We start from the raw sequence: 23,042 nt of genomic DNA on the forward strand, positions 1-23,042 counted from the left end.
AAAAAAGCCATACACAGACGTAAGACGACCAGTACGTTCTCATTGAAGTCTATTGGAGAAAAATGCCACAGTTTGCAAAAAAAAAAAAAAAAAAGCCAAAATGCTGTATTTTGGAAAAACTGCCACAGAGCCTTAAAAACAAACAAGAAAACGCTGTGTGTAAGGCATATCATATACTTCCATTGACTTCCACCTAACATCTGGCCGCTGGCATTTTTGCAAAACAAAACCCCAAACAAACAAAAAGAAAATCGCAATGGCATTTTTGTTACCATTTTTTTCACAATTTTAAGTCTGTGTGAAGCGAGTCATGTCAATTCTTTGGGCGGAGAGTGGACGTGCGCAAGAAATCCTATCGAATCATTGGGACAGGCGGAATTTTTGCTCAGTGCGAAGAGGCCCTAAAGAGGTTGTCCAGGCTTAAAAAATTGCTACTTTAGCAAGACTCTACTGATCAGTCTGGGTAGGGTTTTCCATTTAAGTAAATTGATCCAGAAAATTTTTGCTAGTAAGTAGTTGTACTTTTTCCAATTCTGGATACCACCTTCCCCCCCCCCCTTTTTTTTCCCCTGAACCTATATCATGATTGGACGAGTAGTGCAAATAGAATTCTACTGAATCTCTGCTCCCTGTGACGGATATATTTGTTTCCTAATATAATTTTGCTGGTTAATTTTCAGAATGACACCGGGTTGAGCTGTGTAAGGTTACAGCTAGACAACTGTGAGGTGTCGCACAAATGACAGCAGGTGACTTTCACACACTGTTGAGAGACTTCTATATAGGAAAGAAGAAAGTCACACCCTGAGGCTTGGCACATTGGATGGCACCATGGTACCTGCTGTTAATTGAATCTTCATGGGGGATGGAAGGGGGCAGATTCTTCACAATAATGTCAGAGACAGAGTTCATCTGCAAAGGAACTCAGGACTTCCTTTCATGTCATAGCCTATGTGATCCCTAACATGTTTGTACATCACTTTATTTATTAAAAACTCCTTACTAGAGCTGTATACATGTTTTCCAGGACTCCCTAGGGCTACATCCAACCTGAGCATTTATCTCTACTCACCCTACTCTCCCTAGAAAAAGAGCTCTAAAGTCTTGGTCAGGAGGTGTTTTCCTTCTTTATAAACCTGCAGTTCACTCTAGTGACAGACCAGGACAGAACACAGGAAGTTGGGGCGGGGCTTAGCTAGATAGCCAGAGAGGCTGTGTACCTGTAATCTGTCAGTCTGCCATCTTCAGAGGGTCCTTGCGGTACCTGAAAGCTAAATTAAGGCTTCCCTGTCATCACAGCAACCTGGGGCTTTGTGTAATCCCTTCCTTGCTGCTGAGGCTGTTTCTTTTATTACTACTCACATGGCACATTACAAATGTGCATTATAACCCCATCTCCCTTCATGTGCCATCTAAAGTCCACCTAGTTCGACTTAGTTTGCCAACTGCATGCACCACAACACATATTTCTACATAGGGTGGTTGAGGCTAGTTTCACACTGTGGTAAAGGGGTTATCCAGGATTAGAAAAAGCACAGCTACTTTCTTTCAAAAACAGCACCACCACCCCCAGTTGCGTGTGGTATTACAATTCAGCTTGATTCGCTTGGCACAAAGCTGCAAAACCATACCCAAACTGAGGATGGGAGGGGGGCTGTTTTTGGAAGAAAGCAGCCATGGTTCTAAGCCTGAATAACCCCTTTAAGAGCGATGAAACATGACTAGGGACTATTATCCCTTTAAGCAGTGTACAGCAGGATCTGCTTAAAGGGGTTGTCCAGCGATAATCTTTTTCTTTCAAATCAACTGATATCAGAAAGTTATATAGATTTGTAATTGTTAAAAAATCTCCAGTCTTCCCATACTTATCAGCTACTGTATGTCCTGCAGGAAATAATGTTTTATTTTCAGTCTGACACAGTGCTTTCTGCTGCCATCTCTGGCCGAGACAGGAACTGTCCAGAGCAGGAGAGGTTTTCTTGTTCATTATTTTTATTAAAGGTTTTTTAAAATTTTTAACAATAATGATTAAAGACATGCAACATAATCTTCACAACAGTAGCCAGGTTTACAAGCAAAACATATAAAAGGTAACATGTCATCTTTATGCAAAATACTTTATATCAAGCATTTGTTAGTTAAGCAAATATTTTAACGTGAGAAAACAAATAACTAATAACGGAACTTAAACAAACCACCTGTAAGGTCTTACAATATAGGTGTGTTTGAGAGGTGAAGTTCTCAATTGTGATAGATTGTAGGGGGAGGGTTTGTTAATTATTTAGTTGAGGAGTGAAGTCTTGTGATCGTGGGGGTTGGTGTAAGAGCCCTTGATGGGAATAACCTTTGCTGATATATCGATGTATACATCTTTGGCATGTTTATGTCTGCATCGGGTAGTGTGATGATGTAACCCATAGATGCCATTTTGAGGAGCATTTTTTGTTTGTTAGTTGCCCCTTCGATATGATGTTTTCATAGATATATGTATTGTTAATCATGTTGATGAGTTCTTCTGTTGTGGGGATCTCAGTAGCCTTCCAATATTTTGTGAGAGCTAGTTTCCCTATTATTAGGAGCTGGCATAATAGTGGTCTATATGTAATGGGGATTTCATCAATTCCAATATATAATAATACCAGTTGGGGGGACCAATCAATGGAATGTGGTATTAGTTGTAGGATAAGCATTTTGTATTTTGACCAGTATTGTTGGATCATTGGGCAGGTCCACAGTATATGCATTAGAGTTCCTTTTTCTCCGCATCCTCTCCAACAAAGGTCTGAGGAGCCAGGGAAAATTTTAGCAAGACGGTCAGGTGTGTAATACCAGCGTAGAGAGGTTTTCTATGGGGATTTGCGCCTTCTCTGGACAGTTCCTGTCTCGGCCAGAGATGGCAGCAGAGAGCACTGTGTCAGACTGAAAATAAAACATTTCCTGCAGGACATACAGTAGCTAATAAGTATAGGAAGAATGGAGATTTTTTAACAGAAGTTAATATAAATCTATATAACTTTCTGATATCAGTTGAGTTGAAAGAAAAAGATTATCACTGGACAACCCCTTTAATGTAAACACCCACATAGGTCCATGCACACATGTTTGACAGATCCATAGACCCCCATATGCCAAAAATGCATAAGCATGGGAAACCTTCTGCAGACTCTGGTGCTAGCATAGTCTGGTAAATGGCAAGTGACATGCGCAAGCTCTTTATTATGTTCTGCATGTAACATAAGCCAGTGAAGGATACAGTCAGAACAATGTCATACCATTAATAACAGAACTGGTGTTATACAGGACAATAAATGGCTAAGCACAACCGCTTATGGCTTGACATGGAGTCCCAGTGTCAGCCATGGAGCAGATACTTACATGTAACCTTACACTGACCGCATCCCTTAAATCAATATCCTAAATTCACTTTCCTATTGAATGTCCCAGAGCCGGGAGTCTGATTATTTACCAGCTGTTCTCCCTGGTGTCTTTGACAAATGAACTAAATTATGATTTCCCCGATTTTATAAGCCAATTGGTGCTTGCTTCTGCAATGTTTTGTAATTGTGCTAACCACAAAGGAGTGATATATGGATCCGAATAGCTTTCCTATCCTTATCCTGGTCATTCACAAGCTGTTAGCACTTTCTATATAGGCTCATTTGCCGAATGTAATTGCTCAGCAATGAAAATATACAGCAGAAAGAGAAATGATTATCTGTGAGTTATTAAATCCTTCCCTCTGCCGTACACACGCAGGAATGCTATCCAAACTTTATCTGTACGCAGCAGAGGGGTGATCACTCATTTAGGCATGATAGGAGATGTAGACCAGCTCTACTTGGATAGATATGATTCCTCAAAAAAGCTTTTTACTGTATTCCTATGGCATAGAGTGCATTGTCTTCCTGTTACAATAATACAATCCATTAGGGGTAGTCCGCTTTGAACTTTAAAGGGTCCTGCTGTTTACAAGGTGTCTTGTTGCTGAGATCTCCAGCGATCAGCTGCAATCTGCTGGGCAACACAGCTGCAAGTGTTTAATTTCCCTACAGCACCTCCACAGGGGAAAGTGAGTATTACACAATTCCCGTTGAAATCAGTGGACTATCTAATGTCCAAATATGACTAAATCTTCATATCACATGGAGTCTATCAGCCAAATATATATACCAGGGATGTGGAGTCGGAGTCGTGGAGTCAGAGTCGGAGCTAGTTTTGGCTGGAGTTGGAGTTGGAAAAAATGTACACACTCCGACTCCAGCCTTAAAAAAATCTTTAATAAATTTAGAATTGAGTGTTGATATGAATTTTATAAATTTTGCTCATCAATATAATATGAGCAACATTCTAATAGGACACTGGCCCTATTGGATGAGGGTGGTAGAAGAAAAGTTGTCGGTCACTATTTGGCAGTTTGTTTCTGAACTAGAAGAGTCCATTGTGTGGGGGAGATCTGTGCTGTTCTCTTCCTGGATGCTGGATGACTGTATATGAGCAGCAGTGTAATATGGAGATATTCTGTAAAATATAGAGGAGGAGAAGAAGACATAAGTAGTGTAGCAGTAACCTCTGTCCTCACTGTGGTGTTTTCTCTCTGGGAGAAGATTGTGTTTTTCTTCAGTGTTCTAGGGCTGCAGCTGTGTGTGTGTTATGGCTGCAGCACGCTGTGTGCGTGTGCTATGGCTGCAGCAGTCTGTGTGTGTGTGTGCTATGGCTGAAGCTGTGTGTGTGTGTGTATGCTATGGCTGCAGCAGGCTGTGTGTGTGTGCTATAGCTGTGTGTGTATGCTATGGCTGCAGCAGGCTGTGTGTGTATGCTATGGCTGCAGCGGGCTGTGTGTGTGTGTGCTATGGCTGCAGCAGGCTGTGTATGTGTGTGTATGCTATGGCTGCAGCAGGCTGTGTGTGTGTGTGTATGCAATGGCTGCAGCAGGCTGTGTGTGTATGCTATGGCTGCAGCAGGCTGTATGTGTGTGTGTGTGCTATGGCTGCAGCTGTGTGAGTGTGGTATGGCTGCAGGAGGCTGTGTGTGTATATGCTATGGCTGCAGCTGTGTGTGTGTGTGTGTGTGTGTGTGTGTGTGTGTGCTATGGCGTGCCCCCATAGTAACTCCTCTATATCACTATGTGTGACCCCTGTCTATCACTATGGCTGACAGGGATATTATCACTATATTACAGGGATCTGGCATTGTATGTGTGAATATTCTTGTATGGTGAATATTAGTTACAAACATAGAATATTGTCAGCAGGAAAAGACCACCTGCTCCATCTAGTCTAGTTCTGAGTTGTTCAGGACATGGAGGCTGGTGACTGGCTGCATCCACTGCACACACAGGAGAATCTGCTTTATATACAGTATTCCTTTATTCCCTCAGAAGTTGCCCCAGGATTTTGTAGGACATTAGTGAGAAGCTGCTGAGCCTGTATGATAAATAACTCCCCTGGTATCTAACTGGCCATTTATGAAGGAGCAGGAGTCTGAGTCGGTCCTGACAAAATTTAGGAGTCGGAGTCAGAGTTGGATTTGGAGCTGCGGCTTACCGACTCCACAGCCCTGATATATACAGTGGCACCTTGGTTTAAGAGTAATATAGATTTAGAGCGTTTTGCAAGAAGAGCTCACAGTTTTTCAAAATTGTAACTTGGTTTAAGAGCATTGTTTTGGTTTAAGAGCTTCCTGTACTGGGTTGGAGGGCGAGTGGAGGAGGGGCATGGTCTATATAGCGGGATCTACAGCACTATACCCTGACCCAGGAAGTCTCCCTCACCTTCCAAATCATGGCAGATCCACTTCAGGCTGGGGCTTGCATGAGGGGACAGGACTGTGGAGGTAATCTCATCATAGAAGTAACCCCTCTCTCGCCGGACAAAGAGTGCTGCATGTATGTGCCCACATCTGTACTGCTCATTCCTTCATGCCCCCTGCAGTCTCTGTCAGCCCTTGTGTATTTCATCCTCTCCATTTCTGCTATAAGGTGCCAGTACTCACACTCAGCTATACACACTGCTGATAGAATGTGCCTGCACTTACACTCAGCCATTCACACTGCTGTATAGAAAAGTCTCTGTCACTGTTCTCCTGCACAGCTATGTGATTCTCACTTCCTGATTGGTCCATGCTGAACACATACCCCTCCCCCATTGCTGTGATGTGACCACACAGACCTATGACAGCATCCCTGCTTCTCTATTCTAGCCTGTTGTACTACACTACTGTATTATGGGGATATGGGGTATTTTCAGGTTTGTGCACTTACTATACATTATACTCCACATGATTGCTATACTGTACAGTAACTTATAATATCACATACTCAGCTGTTTCTCATTGTTTGTTTTACCTATTCTACATATGCAGAATTTAAAAAAATCTTTTTTTGAAGGGGTTTAAGAGTGGATTTGGATTACAAGCACGCTCCGGAACTAATTATGCTCATAATCCAAGGCACCACTGTATATATATATATATATATATATATATATACACACACCGTATATTTCATATATATATGAAAGCGGCTCCTGCTGCACTTATAATCAGCGCCAGGGCCGGCGTCAGCACCCGGCTAACTAGGGCAAATGCCGGGGCCCACAGCTCCTCTAGGGGCCCACTCCCGTTTGTTACTACATTTTTTTGTTAGTAAAAAAGAAAAAAAAGTGTAGTAACAGAGAGGACTGGGCCCCTAGAGGCCGCATGTGACAGTTAGGGGCCAAGCCGATACATACTGGGGTCCCCGGGCACCTGTCTTCCTTCACAAATCTTCCCTACAGCCGAGTAGGAAAGGACCTGTGAGTGTGAAGGACCTTTGATGGTGTCACGGGTCATGTGATCAGACACCTGACCTGATAGAGGGCAGCACGGTAGGCTCTGCAAAAAAGGGTTCTGTATGTGCTGGTTTCTAGTTGTTTTGTGTATAGAGGTCCTGCTGTAATATATATATATCTATCTATTACAGCAGGATATATATATGTTACAGCAGGACCTCTATACACAAAACAACTAGATATCTGTATCTATCTATGTATCTATCTATTATCTATCTGTCTATCTCTCTATTTATCTATCTCTCTATCTATCTATCCATCTATCTCCTATCTATCTCCTATCTATCTATCTATCTATCTATCTATCTATCTATCTATCTCCTATCTATCTATCTATCTATCTATCTATCTATCTATCATCTATCTATCTATCTCCTATCTATCATCTATCTATCTATCTATCTATCTATCTATCTATTATCTATCTATCTCCTATCTATCTAACTATCTATCTATCTATCTCCTATCTATCTATCTATCTATCTATCTATCATCTATCTGTCTATCTATCTATCTATCTATTATCTATCTCCTATCTATCTATCTATCTATCTATCTCCTATCTATCTATCTATCTCCTATCTATCTATCTCCTATCTATCTATCTATCTCCTATCTATCTATCTATCTATCTATCTATCTATCTATCTATCTCCTATCTATCTATCTATCTATCTATCTATCTATCTATCTATCTATCTCCTATCTATCTATCTATCTATCTATCTATCTATCTATCTATCTATCTCTTATCTTTATCTATCTCCTATCTATCTATCTATCTATCTATCTTCTATCTCTCTCTGTCTCTATCATATGAACATGGTGAGACCTCTAGTTCTCCTATATACAGGTCCTGCAGTGATGTTCAGTGTGTATGTGTATATATATATATATATATATATATATATATATATATATATATATATATACACACTGTATATCACTGCAGGACCTGTATATAGGAGAACTAGGGGTCTTACCATGTTTATATATATATATATATATATATATATATATATCTCTATCATGCTGGTGCTGCTAGTTCTCCTGTATACAGCTCCTGCTCTGTGTGTGTGCGCATGTATATACACACACACACACACACACACACAGCAGGAGCTGCATACAGGAGAGATCAGGAGATACAGGAGGAGAAAGATAAGCAGCAGCCGCATGTTTCTTTTGCTGCAAATCTTTCCTCACCTGTCTCTCCATGATTTGCTCCTCAAAGGGGCCCGCCGAGGCTCTGTCGCCCCAGGGCCCACAAAAAGCTGGAGCCGGCCCTGATCAGCGCCCATATTAGAGCACTGTACAAAAATATATTGCGTGATGTAAGTGGTACAGCTCCTACTACGACAACTGTATTGCAACATATAAGCATGGTTGTAGGAGGAAAAATTGACGCATTACTCAATTTCCATTGAAATCAGTGGTTGGCTGTTTTTTTGCAAGATAGTAGCTGTGTTTTCCTAATTGTGGATAACCCCTTTAAAGGGAATGTGTCATCACAAAATGGCCTATACATTAAATCAAGTTTTATGTTAAACATATATCTATAAGAATTTTAGTTTTTTTTTTCAATTCTTACTATCTATATTACAGAACAATTCTTAATTCTTCTGAAAAGCTGGTTTTATTTTCACGACTAAGCCTAAAACTAAACAGAGACTCTGTTCTGTCTGTGGTGATAACAGGAGGCTGCAGTAAAGTGATCTGTACAGCATTACACTAACCAGTAGGTAGATAGCACCAGTACAAGACAATGGCAGCTTCCTGTGGAAAGACCTCTTCAAAGGTCTGAGAGTATGCTCAGTAATGTTTTACATTCATCTCAAAGGTGCAGGGTCTGTCTATTGTTGTCTATGTCCATGAAGCATGCTGTAAAGCATGTCACTAAATGCTGGTAACGGCTTAGGCAAGATGGAAGCCCCCATAACAATGAACAAAAAATTATTTTAAAAAATACAGTTCATTAACAGGGTTCTCCAGAGAAATAAAATATTTTCCAGATCAACTAGTGATATAAAGACATATTTGTAAATCACTTAAAAATCTCAAGCCTTCCAGTACTTATCAGCTGCTGTATGTCGTGCAGGAAGTGCTGTATTCTTTCTAGTCTAACACCATGCTCTCTGCTGCCACCTCTGTGCATATAAGGATCTGTCAAAAGTAATAACAAATCCTCATAGAAGACCTCTACTGCTCTGGACAGTTGCTGTCATGGACAAAGGTGGCAGCAGAGAGCACTGTGTCAGAATGGAAAGAATACACCATATCCTGCAGGGCATATAGCAGCTGATAAGTACTGGAAGACCTGAGATTTTTAAATTAATTTACAAATCTGTATAACTTTCTGGCACCTGTTGATTTGATTTTTTTTTTTTTACCCCTTTAAAGATTTCAGTATTTAGTTCTAATCAGTAAAGTGATACAGTCCCTTTAAGGAGAGCATACACATTAATTGAATGTCTACTGAACAATTTTGCCAGGACTGGCCAACCTTTTTAATGTATATGCAGGGTATCTCATCTATCCACCAATAGAAGATGTCAGGGGGAGGAGGAGTTGGGCATGTTGAATTTCAACATCCCTGATCCACTTGTTCACATGGGATATAAGCCACAGCCAAATGTGTCTGACAGCTACTGAGAACACGTACTCACACAGAAAAAGATTTTTTTTTTAATTTTTTTTTAAAAACCATATCTTAGTATCTTGCTCAAAGCAGAAAAAAAACAACAACTAGTGGTTTGAGATCAGATTTGGCCAATATATTGTATCTTTATAAAGCAGATCAGATTTCCCTGTGAATTCTGGTGACATCTGTAACATGTCTCATATTCCTTGTCTGTATTTGGTGAAATTGATAGCCTCAGCTATTAGTCATTGCCTAATGTAATTAAGAACTAAAAATCTGACTTGAACTGAAGAAAGGAGTATGGTGACGATAAGGTCTCCGACCAGATTACAGAGGTTTTAGCTACAAAACGTGTGATATGAGAAGTCGGGCAGTATGCGGTATAAGTGGAGTTTGTCATGGTTTTGTGCCATACCTCAGCTGCGGTGTACTCACTATGTGTCATCTCACCATAAGTGCACAGCACAGCGGCTTAGCAGGAGTTACAGCTTTGCTTTCAGCCCGGCCTATCCTCCTTCATGTCATAGAAAGATTAAATACACATTGTGCGGCTCTGTGGGGCACAATCCTCCTAACACCTCATTAAATAACAGTTTGATGCATTATCTTATCTGACGTATTAAAGACCCGGGGGAATCCCTTTCAAGCATATGACTAGAAAGGAATTAAACGATTAATCCTGGCGCTATATAGAGTTTAATGCTCTAAAAGTCCATTCCATTATCTGCTATAAAGAGACAGTTTCTCTATTACTCGGCTGGTTGTCTAAGCTCATTGAATAGAGTCCTGCAGTGAGAGAGGGTGAGCCTGTATTTATATGGCTTCTGCGGGAATATGTAAGAGCCCAGTCCTCTGACAGCTGATCCGGTTCTGGAGGATCAGGCTATTCATATGAAACTATATAAATATGCCATTGTGCCCATCACAATAGACCTGACAGGACTGAGCCTTGAGGCCAGGATGAACAGAGCCTCATGGGCATATTCCTGCTGTGATTCTACCAAATCAACCTGTCACAATGCAGATGTAGTCCAGTCTACAGGTAGCATCTTACATGGCGGGAGAAGATGAACAGATTGAAATATAGTTCCAGCATTACTTATTATTTGTTCATGTCAATCTCTGCTCATTCGAATAGCCAAGTGGGCGGTCCTGCTCATTGATTGACAGCTATCTGTGTGCAAGTAGAACCACCTACTTGACTAGTTAGCCCAGAAAGAGCAGAGATCTGTTTTCCATAAGTCTATTGAGCCATATCGCATAGCTACTGAAGTTTGCCAGATCATTGCTCAAAAAAAGTGGAGAAAAACGTCTCTATATCAGTCATCCACAGTGCAACTTGATAGCTAGGGCTTTGGAAAATTCATATTGATAAACTGAGAAATGTGCCTGAATATTTTAAAGTGTACCTGTCATTCTAACTTTAAAAATCTAAATCAGCAGTAGATGTGATATAAAGCAAGTTTGCAATTTACATTCATTATTATTATTTTTTTTAGTTATCATGGAAAACACAGCACTTCCTGTTTTCTGACTCTTACTTTCCTAAAAAAAACAGGAAAGTCAGAAAACAGGAAGTCCCGTGTTTCCCAGGCCATCTGAGCGCTCACAGAGAAAAAGCAGTCATGTGACTGATGGACACATAGAGCCGTGACTCTCTGTACTGGTCAGAATTCCTGTGTTTAGTCTGGTTTTTTTCAACCAGTTTAATTCTTTCGACGAAACGCGGAATCCGCCCGTGCACAGAATAGTGTCTATGGCACTGGCGGAAATGCCGCGGGTTATACACGGCAATTCCGTAGTGTGCACGCACCCTATGTCTGGAAAGGTCTTAATGCAGTGTCCCAGTACCTGTATCCCAGCTACTTTAGGTCTAGAGTTGTTGTGTGGCTAAAGAATATGTTTCTAAGTATCTTAAGTTGTGTCTGAGTATAGTAGGTTACTTGTATGTACTGTCATTTTGCTTGTCACACTGCTAAACCAAAATACACTGATGCACATATAGTTACCATTTCTGTAATTTGTGTATTTGCTTCACCCAGTGGTCACATGTCAAGAAAGCCATGTGAGTCTCTCCTTCTCTGGATTCTCTGAACAAATCCCTGCAAAGCTGGCTGGAACTTCCTAATTAGTTCTGACTTGACCAGGAGCATGATATCACCTATGTCTGCTGTTTGCTAGGCCTCAACCATGCCATAGGCCCGAGTTCCCTGCAACCTGCTAATAGCAAAAAACTAAAGATTTGCTGACTGCAGCATTGCAACATTCTGCTACAATTGCTACCTTTACCTTCACAAGAATTCCTTAACCCTTTGAGGACCAAGCCCAAAATTTTTGCACTGTTGTTTTTTCCTCCTCCCCTTCTAAGAGCTCTAGCACTTTCATTTTTCTATCTACAGGGCCATGTAAGGGCTTGTTTTTTTTTCAGGAATAGGTGTACTTTTTTTGTATTGGCGTCTTTCATTCTACCATGACATGTGTGATGGAACCCCCAAAATATTATTTATGAAAATATAAATCTGTGAAATTGGAAAAAAGAATGCAATATGGTAACTTTTGGGGGGTTCCTGTGTCTACGTAATGCACTATACGGTAAAGTCAGTCCGAACACAACCATATGCAGGTTTACAGAGATTTTCAATTTTATTTTTGCAATTAATTATTAGTTGAAACAACAAAAAGATGCCCAAATTAAGTTTAGTCCAAATTAATTATTAATAAAATGGTCCTATTGTGGAGCTTATAACGGTTTTAGTTTTTCACCTACGGAGCTGTATGGGGTGTCATTTTTTGTGCCATGATCTCTGCTTTTTATTAAAGGGGTTATCCAGCGCTACAAAAACATTGCCACTTTCTTCCAGAGACAGCCCCACTATTGTCTCCTGCTTGGGCGGGGTTTTGCTGCTCAGTTCCATTGAAGTGAATGGAGCTTAATTGCAAATCGCACCTGAACTGGAGACAAGAGTCGTGTTGTCTCTAAAAGAAAGTGGCCATGTTTTTGTAGCACTGAATACCATATTTGTGTAGATCGGATGTTTTATTTATATAATGGGATAGAGGGGTGATTTGAACCTTTATTGGGGGAGGGGATTTGGGGCACATGTAAAAGTCCCCACTTTTACATGAAATTATCAGATTGCATACACTGTTCAATGCTATGCCATAGGCATAGCATTGATCAGTGTAATAGGCGCTCTGCAGACTCAAGCAACAGAGTGCCGATCGGAGCGAGGTAAGAGACCTCTGGCAGTCCAATACAGCGATCGAGACCCCCACAGTCACACTGCAGGGGACCCAATCGGTAAGTCACACACGGCGTTTAAGGGGTTATTGACAGGCTGCAGCACAATCACTGCAGCCTGGCATGAACGGTGAGGGGCGGGCTGCTTACTGCAACCAGCCCCCACCTGCTATGAAGCATGCTTCATAGCCATGACGTACATGTATGTCCAAGGTCATCTAGGGACAGACTTCCATGATGTACATGTACATCATGGGTCGTCTAGGGGTTAAAGGAGAACTCTAGTCAAATCTATAATTCCAGTGCAGGCAGGTGGAACATAATAAAGAATCTATACTTACCTGTCCCCACTCCCCCGCAGCCCAGCATCACAAGCTCTTTAACAGCTGCCAGGCTCCAGCATCTCCTGAAAAATGCCCGCTTAGCCAGTCAGTTACTGGGGCAGGATACCACCGCAGTTACTGACTGACTGAGCAGTTACTTGCCACTGGGAAGTGACAATGCAGGAACCTGGGAGAAACTGAAAAACAGCGGTATACTGCAAAGAATGAACATAATTTTATATTCCGCAATTCCACCCATCAGGTCCATTTCTTTCCCAGACTTACATCTATTTTGACATCCAACCTCTTAGAATAACTGGATTATCCTCTTCACTGGTCTCCCTAGTCTGAAATCTTTTTCACTACTTTATTTACTGCTGATCTGATATACATGAGAACAGTCCGAGCCTGCACAAGAGAGTATCTGATATTAATAAAGGCAGACCGGGTACATGTATCCTGGATGTCCATCATACTGTGTTATCGCTCAGCTGCAGAGGGCTGCCATGTTACCAGTCTGCTGATAGACTCACAGATGGGGTTGATCATATGCACCACTTCATGTATAATATTGTTTCTAAGCGCTGAAAATATCCAAACCCTCAGCTCTACAGGTTCCATCCTGTAAGGTTATATCCTAACAGTATGGTAGAAGTGTAAGCTCTGTGGACAAGCTGAGGGGGTTACAGGAATGTGACAAGATCCTGGAAGAAACCCTCACACGCAGTGGTTTTATTATCCCCGCACATATACCGCACTGGGGTCCATACTCTATAGGGTGAAAGCAACACAGGGAAAAGTCTTCTATAAGGGGCTGCACAGGGGTCATCTTCTCATCCTTCTAGGTTCCCACCAGGCATATGCAATGTCTTTTCACATCATCATACCAGTGAGTGGCAGTGTATCGTCCACAGTGAAGGCAGGAGAAAAAAAAAATGCTCACCATGAGGGCTAGAGAGTGTTTGGAGGCAAAAGAAAATATAAATAAAATGCACAGCGCTACTGCATAATGTTCTCACTTCCCTGATGCCAAACCAGGAACTGAGTGTGGGTGCAGCTATGCCTTCATCAGATAAAAACACCCCTTTAAAAACGTTTTCTTCACTCTGGAGTGCCCTTTTAAAATGGAGCTCACTGTGAGCCAGAAAACAAAATGCACTACTATGTGCTTCTACCCACTTGTTCTGATTGGTTGGAGACCCCGACTGATCAAACTTTTAGGAAAGGTACACTTTAACTTTGTGTTATATTTTGAGGTTTCCATATTCCCTTCCTTCTTTCTGAGCAGTGACGGGAGCATGGCCGGTATTGGCAAATGTAGCACAGTCACTGCCAGTCACTAAACTGACACACGCCATTATCACATAACAAAAATAACTTTATTAAATACAAAATGAGTTGTTTTTGCAGTTGTAAGTGGAAATTGGTGATTAGGAATGTCCTGGTTTGCTTCATCTATGTGCTCAATCCCATAACAGAAAAGTTTCTTCCACCTCCTCTCTCTGTGCACCATTGGGAACCACCATGTTCCTGCTGTCCTCTCATTTCTCCAAGGGAGCGTAGTTTAAAAGCTTCTCTATGAGATCCACATGGGCAAGAAGCATACGACGACAGCAGTACCTCTTCAGGCCTAATGCATCCAGCGCGTCACTATATAAGAGAGAAAAGACATGAGAGCCACGGAATAATTCACAGGGACTAGAGAGAATCGGCATCATCCTAGAGGTTGTGGTGATCAATATAACATTATATCAATACAGGGGGGAAGCAGACTGTTAAGACCCTATTACACGGGCTGTTTCAAAGGAGCAAGTGAGCACCGACCTGTCAGGTCAGTTCTCGCTTGCTTCACGTTCCCCACCGGTACTATGCGCCGACAGCGAGCAGGTAAGTGCGGGGGGTGGTGGTGGTGTTTTTTTTTTTTTTTTTTTTTTTTGCTCCTATTGAACAGCAGCAGCAGATCGTTGCTAGACTGATTGTTGCCGTTTCAGCCTGTTGACAACGATGAGCTGACATCTTGTGTAATAATAGCTTCATGTAATAGGGCCTTTACCACTTCTGTCCTCAAGTGGACCTGGACTATGGATGTAGATGGAACCTTCATTGGGGGTGTAACCTAGAAGTCCCTGTGTTGATTTACATAATTCCCCTGTTTTTCAAACGTTGCTATTCTATAAGGTGAGACCATCACAATTCATCTCCTCAAGAATTCCTATTAACAGTCATGGCTTTCTAACTATGAATCATCAGATGGCCCCTGACAGCTTCTCCCCAACCACTGGCTTCAACTGATAGAGCTTTCCCTATACTAGAGGAGACCTGTCACAAATAGGCGCTATTGACTGCAAATTTACACTTCTGACAACAGATGCAGATGCTTTTCTGTTTATAGATGTGCCACATTTATTCAACAGCACGTAAATTAGTAAATTTGGAGACATTTAGTTCAATGTTGGTTTTGGCCCAAAAGACTTAAAGGGGCTGTCAGGTGTTAGAAAACTTTCTATACAGTTGTTTTTCTATAGAAAATAATAAAAGCTTATCTCTCCATGCTCCCCCGATGTCCCCCACTGACCACCACCACTTCAGAGATGGATTCGTCTCAGCAGTAACAGCCTGCTCAACCGATGACTGGCCGAGATGGGACAGCACCATGGCCAGTGATTGGCTGAGAGGGCTGTCACTGTCGAAAAGAGTCTGTCTTGGAAGTAGTGGCCCGTGGGGGACCAAAAGATGCCATAGGACGACACCGGGGGAGCGGGGCGAGGTAAGCTCTTTATTGTTTTCTATATGACCACAGCTATATACCGTCAGATAACCACTTTAATGAAAACCTGTGTGAACCTTCCCTTAGATTGGGTTCACACTACGTTTTTGCAAACTGTTTTTAATTCCGTTTATAGCAAAAAAAAGGATGAAAAAAACGGATGCATTTGTGTGCATCCATTTTGAACCATTTTTTCATTGCATGCTGCAATTTAAAAAAAAAAAAAGTAATGCTGGGTTCACACTGCAAATTTAAAGCAAATGCACAATCAGGTATATGGCTTTAAGATTTTTCCATGTATGGACTGGCGTGGGCACCGACCCCACCTAAGGCACTAAAGGCAGGTCCGCCCACCCCCAGTGTGACGAAACCCCTCCCCTCTGTGAGTCTATTCATGGAAAAATCTTAAAACTATGTACCTGATGGTGCATTTGCTTTAATAAGCAGTATATCATAGCTATCCGTCAACATCCAACAAAGAAGGGAATGCCGACATACACTGTGGCGTACTGCAAGACGCTTCATTTATTTCAATTAATGTAGTCACCTAGTGATCACACAACCAAATACAATAGGCATCTAAAGTGAAGAAAAACAACACAAATATGGTTTGTAGGGCACTTTGTATTCCATTAATCACTTTCAGCAACCATCTGGCTAATTCTTCTGAAAAAAATGCAAGAAACAGCAGAATTCCCCCCCCCCCCAAAAAAAAAGTAAAGTGAAGGTTTCTGTTGAGTGACTGCAAGTAGAGTCTGCGGGAAATGGTATAATAGCTTAATAGAAGAGAAGGACTCAATGATTTTTTATTTTTCCATTTCGGCTGGAAGTGCTCACGCACCATAAGAGTAAGAGGTAATAATCGGAATAAGAAACCCATCCAGTTGATGTATAGCTAGAAGACCAGGCGGCCATGAACATACCCTTCAGTATACTCAGCCTGCAGCAGCCCCAGGTACGCCTCCCACTTATTTCCGACGATCTTCCCACATGTGAAGCATCTGACAGGGATAATCATTCTGCTGGATTTCTTGCGGGAAAAAAAAAAAAAAAAAGACATGAAATTGGGTCACAAGCCATGATAATATCCAGCTAAATAATAACAAATGCTCCGCCAGGACCGCTCAGTGCCCTTGCTCGGGGCCATGGAGAGCTCCGGAGACATGACTGCTAACAGATAATAAGCCAGTGTATCAGCTTGTAATGGCGTGATCAATGTGCGTGGCCGTACGCACCTCGCCACATTATATCATTTACCGGTTCTGGCGGCCATGATTGGATTACAACCTAAATGGATATTTTTATACAGGGTTTCTAGGACCAGCAGGGAACTATTACAGATTCAGCGACAGGTGGAGAAGTCCCGGCTATAGGACAGATATGGAAAACAATAAGTACCCCTTGTCACGGCATCAGATTACCATAGATTCTCTGGACGGGTAACGCACTTTGGAGCTTGTTTTAGATCTCCAATCATTTTAAAGAAGGGGAAACAAGCCCCAAATTGCGTTACATGTGAGGAGAATCTAATAAAAGTCAGAAGAATGGCTCTTTGGTTACTTGTTATATCTCTCAGTCACACATCTGAAGCCCACACTGCCTTATGGGAGATTACTGCTAAACCTTCTATTCCCACAAGCCTGCGGAGTTACCATGCACAATAGACAAAGATGAGCATGCACGCTATTTCTCTCTGGTGTCACCATCTACTAATAGTGATAACTTAGAAAGCACTTATGGAGGAATTTTGTGTGTCTTTTATTGCTTTTATTGGAGAGCTGGCCGTAACCACTCCACTACACACTAGACCATCAGGAGAGCTGGTAGTAACCACTCCATACTAGACCACCAGGAGAGCTGGTAGTAACCACTCCATACTAGACCACCAGGAGATCTGGCAGTAACCACTCCACTACAAAGTACACACTAGACCATCAGGAGAGCTGGCAGTAACCACTCCACTACACTAAACCACCAGGAGAGCTGGCAGTAACCACTCCACCACACACTAGACCGCCAGGAGAGCTGGTAGTAACCACTCCATACTAGACCACCAGGAGAGCTGGTAGTAACCACTCCACCACACACACACACACACACACACTAGACCACCAGGAGAGCTGGTAGTAACCACTCCATACTAGACCACCAGGAGATCTGGCAGTAACCACTCCACTACAAAGTACACACTAGACCATCAGGAGAGCTGGCAGTAACCACTCCACTACACTAAACCACCAGGAGAGCTGGCAGTAACCACTCCACCACACACTAGACCACCAGGAGATCTGGCAGTAACCACTCCACACTAGACCACCAGGAGAGCTGGTAGTAACCACTCCACTACACTAAACCACCAGGAGAGCTGGTAGTAACCACTCCACTACACTAAACCACCAGGAGAGCTGGCCGTAACCGCTCCACCACACACACACACACTAGACCACCAGGAGAGCTGGCAGTAACCACTCCACACTAGACCGCCAGGAGAGCTGGCAGTAACCACTCCACACTAGACCGCCAGGAGAGCTGGCAGTAACCACTCCACACTAGACCACCAGGAGAGCTGGCAGTAACCACTCCACACTAGACCACCAGGAGAGCTGGCAGTAACCACTCCACACTAGACCACCAGGAGTGCTGGCAGTAACCACTCCACACTAGACCACCAGGAGTGCTGGCAGTAACCACTCCACACTAGACCACCAGGAGTGCTGGCAGTAACCACTCCACACTAGACCACCAGGAGAGCTGGCAGTAACCACTCCACACTAGACCACCAGGAGTGCTGGCAGTAACCACTCCACTACCCTAGACCACAGAAGAGAAGCCAGTGATATTAAGTACACCAGCAGATAAACTGGCATTAATCCCTCTTCTACCCCAGACAACCAGTGCAGCCAATACTAACCCATTCACTTCTTCATGTCCATCAGGAATGTAGGCATTAATCCCTCCATCACCCTAAACCACCAGAAAAACTAACATTACTAGCACTCTTGGCTGTAATCTGCAAGCAGCAGCTGCCATGTATCTCCCTGAATCTTTGCTACAATGGAACATTCTAGAGGTTAGGCTGACTTCACACTGCGTTTTTAGCATATATTTAATGGATCTGTTTTTTTTTTTTTTTAATGGACGAAAAAAAAAAAATAGTGTCAGCAATGTTTATGTGTCCGTCAGCAATCCGTTTTGATCCTTTTTTTTATAATGAAAGTCAATGGAAAAACAGATCAAAACGGATGCACACAAATGCATCCATTTTTGCAATCCGCTTTTCATCCTTTTTCAAAAAACGGATAAAAAAAACGGATTGCAAAAACGCAGTGTGAACAGAGCCTTAGCAGGCATTGTCTACATCAGTGCTTCTCAAACTTTGTCAGCTGTAGCCTCACCAGACTCACTGGGAGGATGCTGGGGCCTCACCATCTGTGCTGCAAATCCATGCAAAAATAAAAACCATTGCTCAGTCTACCCTTCATTTGTCTCCTGATCTCTGTATAACATTAATACAGTGGTACCTTGGTTTAAGAGTAACTTGGTTTAAGAGCGTTTTGGTTTAAGAGCTCACAGTTTTTCAAAATTGTGACTTGGTTTAAGAGCCTTGCTTTGGTTTAAGAGCTCCCAGGACTGGGTGGGAACGCAAGTGGAGGAGTGGCATGGTCTGCATAGCGGGGTCTACAGCACTGTACTCTGTCCCAGGAAGTCTCCCTCACCTTCCAAATCATAGCAGATCCACTTGAGGCTGGGGCTTACACCAGGGGACAGGACTGTGGAGGTAATCTCTCCATAGCTGTAACCCCTCTCTCCCCGGACAGAGAGTGCTGCATGTATGTGCCCACATCTGCCCTGCTCATTCCTTCACGCTCCCTGCAGTCTGTTAGTCCTTGTGTTTCCCATCCTCTCCATTACTGTACAGTAACTTATAATATCACATATTCTGCTGTTTCTGAATGTTTGTTTCATTAGTTTTACATGTTATTCAAAATAATAAATCATTATTTTTGGGGTGTGGAACCAATTGTCTGCATTTCTATGATTTTTTATGGGAAAATTTGCTTTGGTTTAAGAGTGGATTTGGATTACAAGCACGGCCCCGGAACGAATTATGCTCGTAATCTAAGGCACCACTGTATAAGTACAAAATGAGTCAATAATGGTCCTAAACCTAATATTGTTGCAGCCAGGGAAAGGCCTGTGCCGCTTACAGTCACTTTAGTGAAAGCGGCCTCCGCAGTTGTGCCTCACCAACTGGTCTACATTATATAAAACTGTACCCACTTCCCAGCTGAAATCCCCACTAGGTCTCTGAGCCTTTTCTGATCCCTCCTGATCCTAATATACGTAAGAGCGCTCAGCAAAGCATTCATGTAATAAGGGGTCTGGCAGTGACTGGTCTCAGCTAAAATGTAATCTGACCAGTCCTCCTCTCCTAGGAGGCCCCCATACACTTTACACAGTCAGCTGACTTGGCTGACGTGTTTAAAGGGGTTATCCAGCGCTACAAAAACATGGCGATTTTGGTTTCAAACTCAGTTCCATTGAAGTAAATGGACCTTAAAGAGGTACTCCGGGCCGGGGTTATTTTTATTGTACGGCCGGGGAGGGGGTGGAAATAGAGGGCACCGGTCACTTATCTTCCTGGTTCCAATGCCGGGTCCCAGATCGCGTCACCTGGATCTCCCGTCCAGCCGCCGCTTCCTGGTCTGAGCTGCGGTTTGAGACGTGACGTCTCAAGGCAGCTTAGTTGTTCAGTGGCTGAGGCGGGACCTCGCTACAACCGCTGAATGGCTGAGCTGTGGCTTGAGTCGTGATGTCTCAAGCCGCAGCTCAGACCAGCAAGCGGGACGGGAGAACGGGGCGGCGCGATCCGTGACCCAGCATTGGAACCAGTGAGGTAAGTGACCGGCGGCCGTGGGTCGACACGGATCAGGTGAGTATAGAACAGTACACATCCAGGGGGTGGGGGGGTGGTGGGACACGGGGAAGGGGGCCATTCACTAACATAACATACATTACAAAGTTGTATAACTTTGTAATGTGTGTTATTTAGTGAATAATTGCTTACTGCCGCACTACCCCTTTAAGAAACTTTGTAATTAGGTTTATTAGGCAAATAGGGCATTATCTGCATTTAGGGTGCCTTCACACTTACCGAATCCGCAGCGGATCCTCACGCTGCGGATTCGCAGCGAGATCCACTGCGGATCCGGTACCATTCACCCAAATGATAGCACATACCCGCAGCGGGATTGACATCCCGCTGTATGAGCTTTAACCCCCTGGCGCCCGCATCCCCGCCTCCTGCAGCTCCGCCACTGCCCCCATCAGCCCCAGCGCACGCATCCGCAATCGCCGCACGCAGCCCGCATGCATTCCCCATCATCCCCGCAGCTGGCCCGCATTATCCCAGCAGCTGCACCGAGGAGCAGGTAATGTTTGCTCTCGGCGGCGGCCGGCGGGCTACGGGGATTATGCGGACGGGCTGCAGAGATGATGGGGGATGCGGGCGGCGATTAGGGATGCGTGATGGCTGCGGGGATGATCGGGGATGCGTGCGGGCGGCGATTGGGGATACGGGCGTCGGGGCTGATGGGGGCAGAGGCGGAGCTGCAGGAGGAGAGGATGCGGTGGGGCTGCGGGCGCCAGGGGGTTAAAGCTCATACTCACAGCGGGATGTCAATCCCGCTGCGGGTATGTGCTATCATTAGGGTGAATGGTACCGGATCCACAGTTGATCTCGCTGTGAATCTGCAGCGTGAGGATCCGCTGCGGATCCGGTAAGTGAGAAGGCACCCTTAAAAAGACTTTTCCCAGGTCCCTCCTCCCCTTTCTCTCATCCACTGCTCATTATCAGGAAATCTCAACTGTCGGATCCTGTCTGTTCTATGGAGAGGGGAGGGGGAAGTGAGGAGGGAAATTAGTCGCCAGAAGAGAGCAGAGAACAAAGGCTTACACAGCAGGGAGCCGCTGAAAGCCATATTCAGAGGTCAGTGCTGATGTCAGATAGCCTGGTGATGTAGCTGTAAATTAACTCTACGCCCGCGGCAGTCAGTGACCGTTCAGGACCTCTACGCCCGCGGCAGTCAGTGACCGTCCAGGACCTCTACGCCTGCGGCAGTCAGTGACCGTCCAGGACCTCTACGCCCGCGGCAGTCAGTGACCGTCCAGGACCTCTACGCCCGCGGCAGTCAGTGACCGTCCAGGACCTCTACGCCCGCGGCAGTCAGTGACCGTCCAGGACCTCTACGCCCGCGGCAGTCAGTGACCGTCCAGGACCTCTACGCCCGCGGCAGTCAGTGACCGTCCAGGACCTCTACGCCCGCGGCAGTCAGTGACCGTTCAGGACCTCTACGCCCGCGGCAGTCAGTGACCGTCCAGGACCTCTACGCCCGCGCCAGTCAGTGACCGTCCAGGACCTCTACGCCCGCGCCAGTCAGTGACCGTCCAGGACCTCTACGCCCGCGCCAGTCAGTGACCGTCCAGGACCTCTACGCCCGCGCCAGTCAGTGACCGTCCAGGACCTCTACGCCCGCGCCAGTCAGTGACCGTCCAGGACCTCTACGCCCGCGGCAGTCAGTGACCGTCCAGGACCTCTACGCCCGCGGCAGTCAGTGACCGTCCAGGACCTCTACGCCCGCGGCAGTCAGTGACCGTCCAGGACCTCTACGCCCGCGGCAGTCAGTGACCGTCCAGGACCTCTACGCCCGCGGCAGTCAGTGACCGTCCAGGACCTCTACGCCCGCAGCAGTCAGTGACCGTCCAGGACCTCTATGCCCGCGGCAGTCAGTGACTGGGCACAGCTTCTCCTAGGTCTCCCCTTCCTATAGAGCAGGGGTCTCCATCCTCCGCTCTGCAGCAGTCACACAGTTACACTGCCCAGGTCAGCAATGCTTCAGCTGCCAGGCATGCTGGGACTTGTAGTTTAGCAGTAGCTGATGAGCCACATGTTGCAGGACACTGCTTTACAGCAATGCTGTCAGGCCCGATAGGGGGCGATCAGACTTCCCATGCTTCCATTGTATGGAGGGAGCAGGTCGGATCACACACACACACACCTGCTGCCCCCGAGCTCTCAGGCTCTCTGTACAAGAGATGAGGTGACGTCACAGGAAGCCTGATATAGCGCTACACCTATAGAATCACACACATACACAGCGCCGCATCTCACCTCTCCCGAGCGCTCTCCGACAATCACACAACGCGCTCCGCTTCTCACCACGTGACTCCACACGCCCCGCCC

General features: G+C 44.5%; 1 protein-coding gene across 1 annotated transcript; it reads right to left on the reverse strand.

Annotated features, from left to right (window-relative positions):
- Nucleotides 1-14,442: 14,442 nt before the first annotated feature.
- Nucleotides 14,443-23,034, reverse strand: POLR2L (RNA polymerase II, I and III subunit L). Its single transcript, XM_069968323.1, has 3 exons — nt 22,971-23,034; nt 16,723-16,829; nt 14,443-14,682 (listed from the first exon to the last, which is right to left on the reverse strand). Exons 2-3 carry the CDS (start codon nt 16,815-16,817, stop codon nt 14,574-14,576), a joined length of 204 nt encoding a protein of 67 aa, XP_069824424.1. The 5' UTR covers nt 16,818-16,829; nt 22,971-23,034; the 3' UTR covers nt 14,443-14,573.
- Nucleotides 23,035-23,042: the final 8 nt, after the last annotated feature.

Source organism: Dendropsophus ebraccatus, chromosome 4, assembly GCF_027789765.1.
Source record: "Dendropsophus ebraccatus isolate aDenEbr1 chromosome 4, aDenEbr1.pat, whole genome shotgun sequence".
Taxonomy (NCBI): domain Eukaryota; kingdom Metazoa; phylum Chordata; class Amphibia; order Anura; family Hylidae; genus Dendropsophus; species Dendropsophus ebraccatus.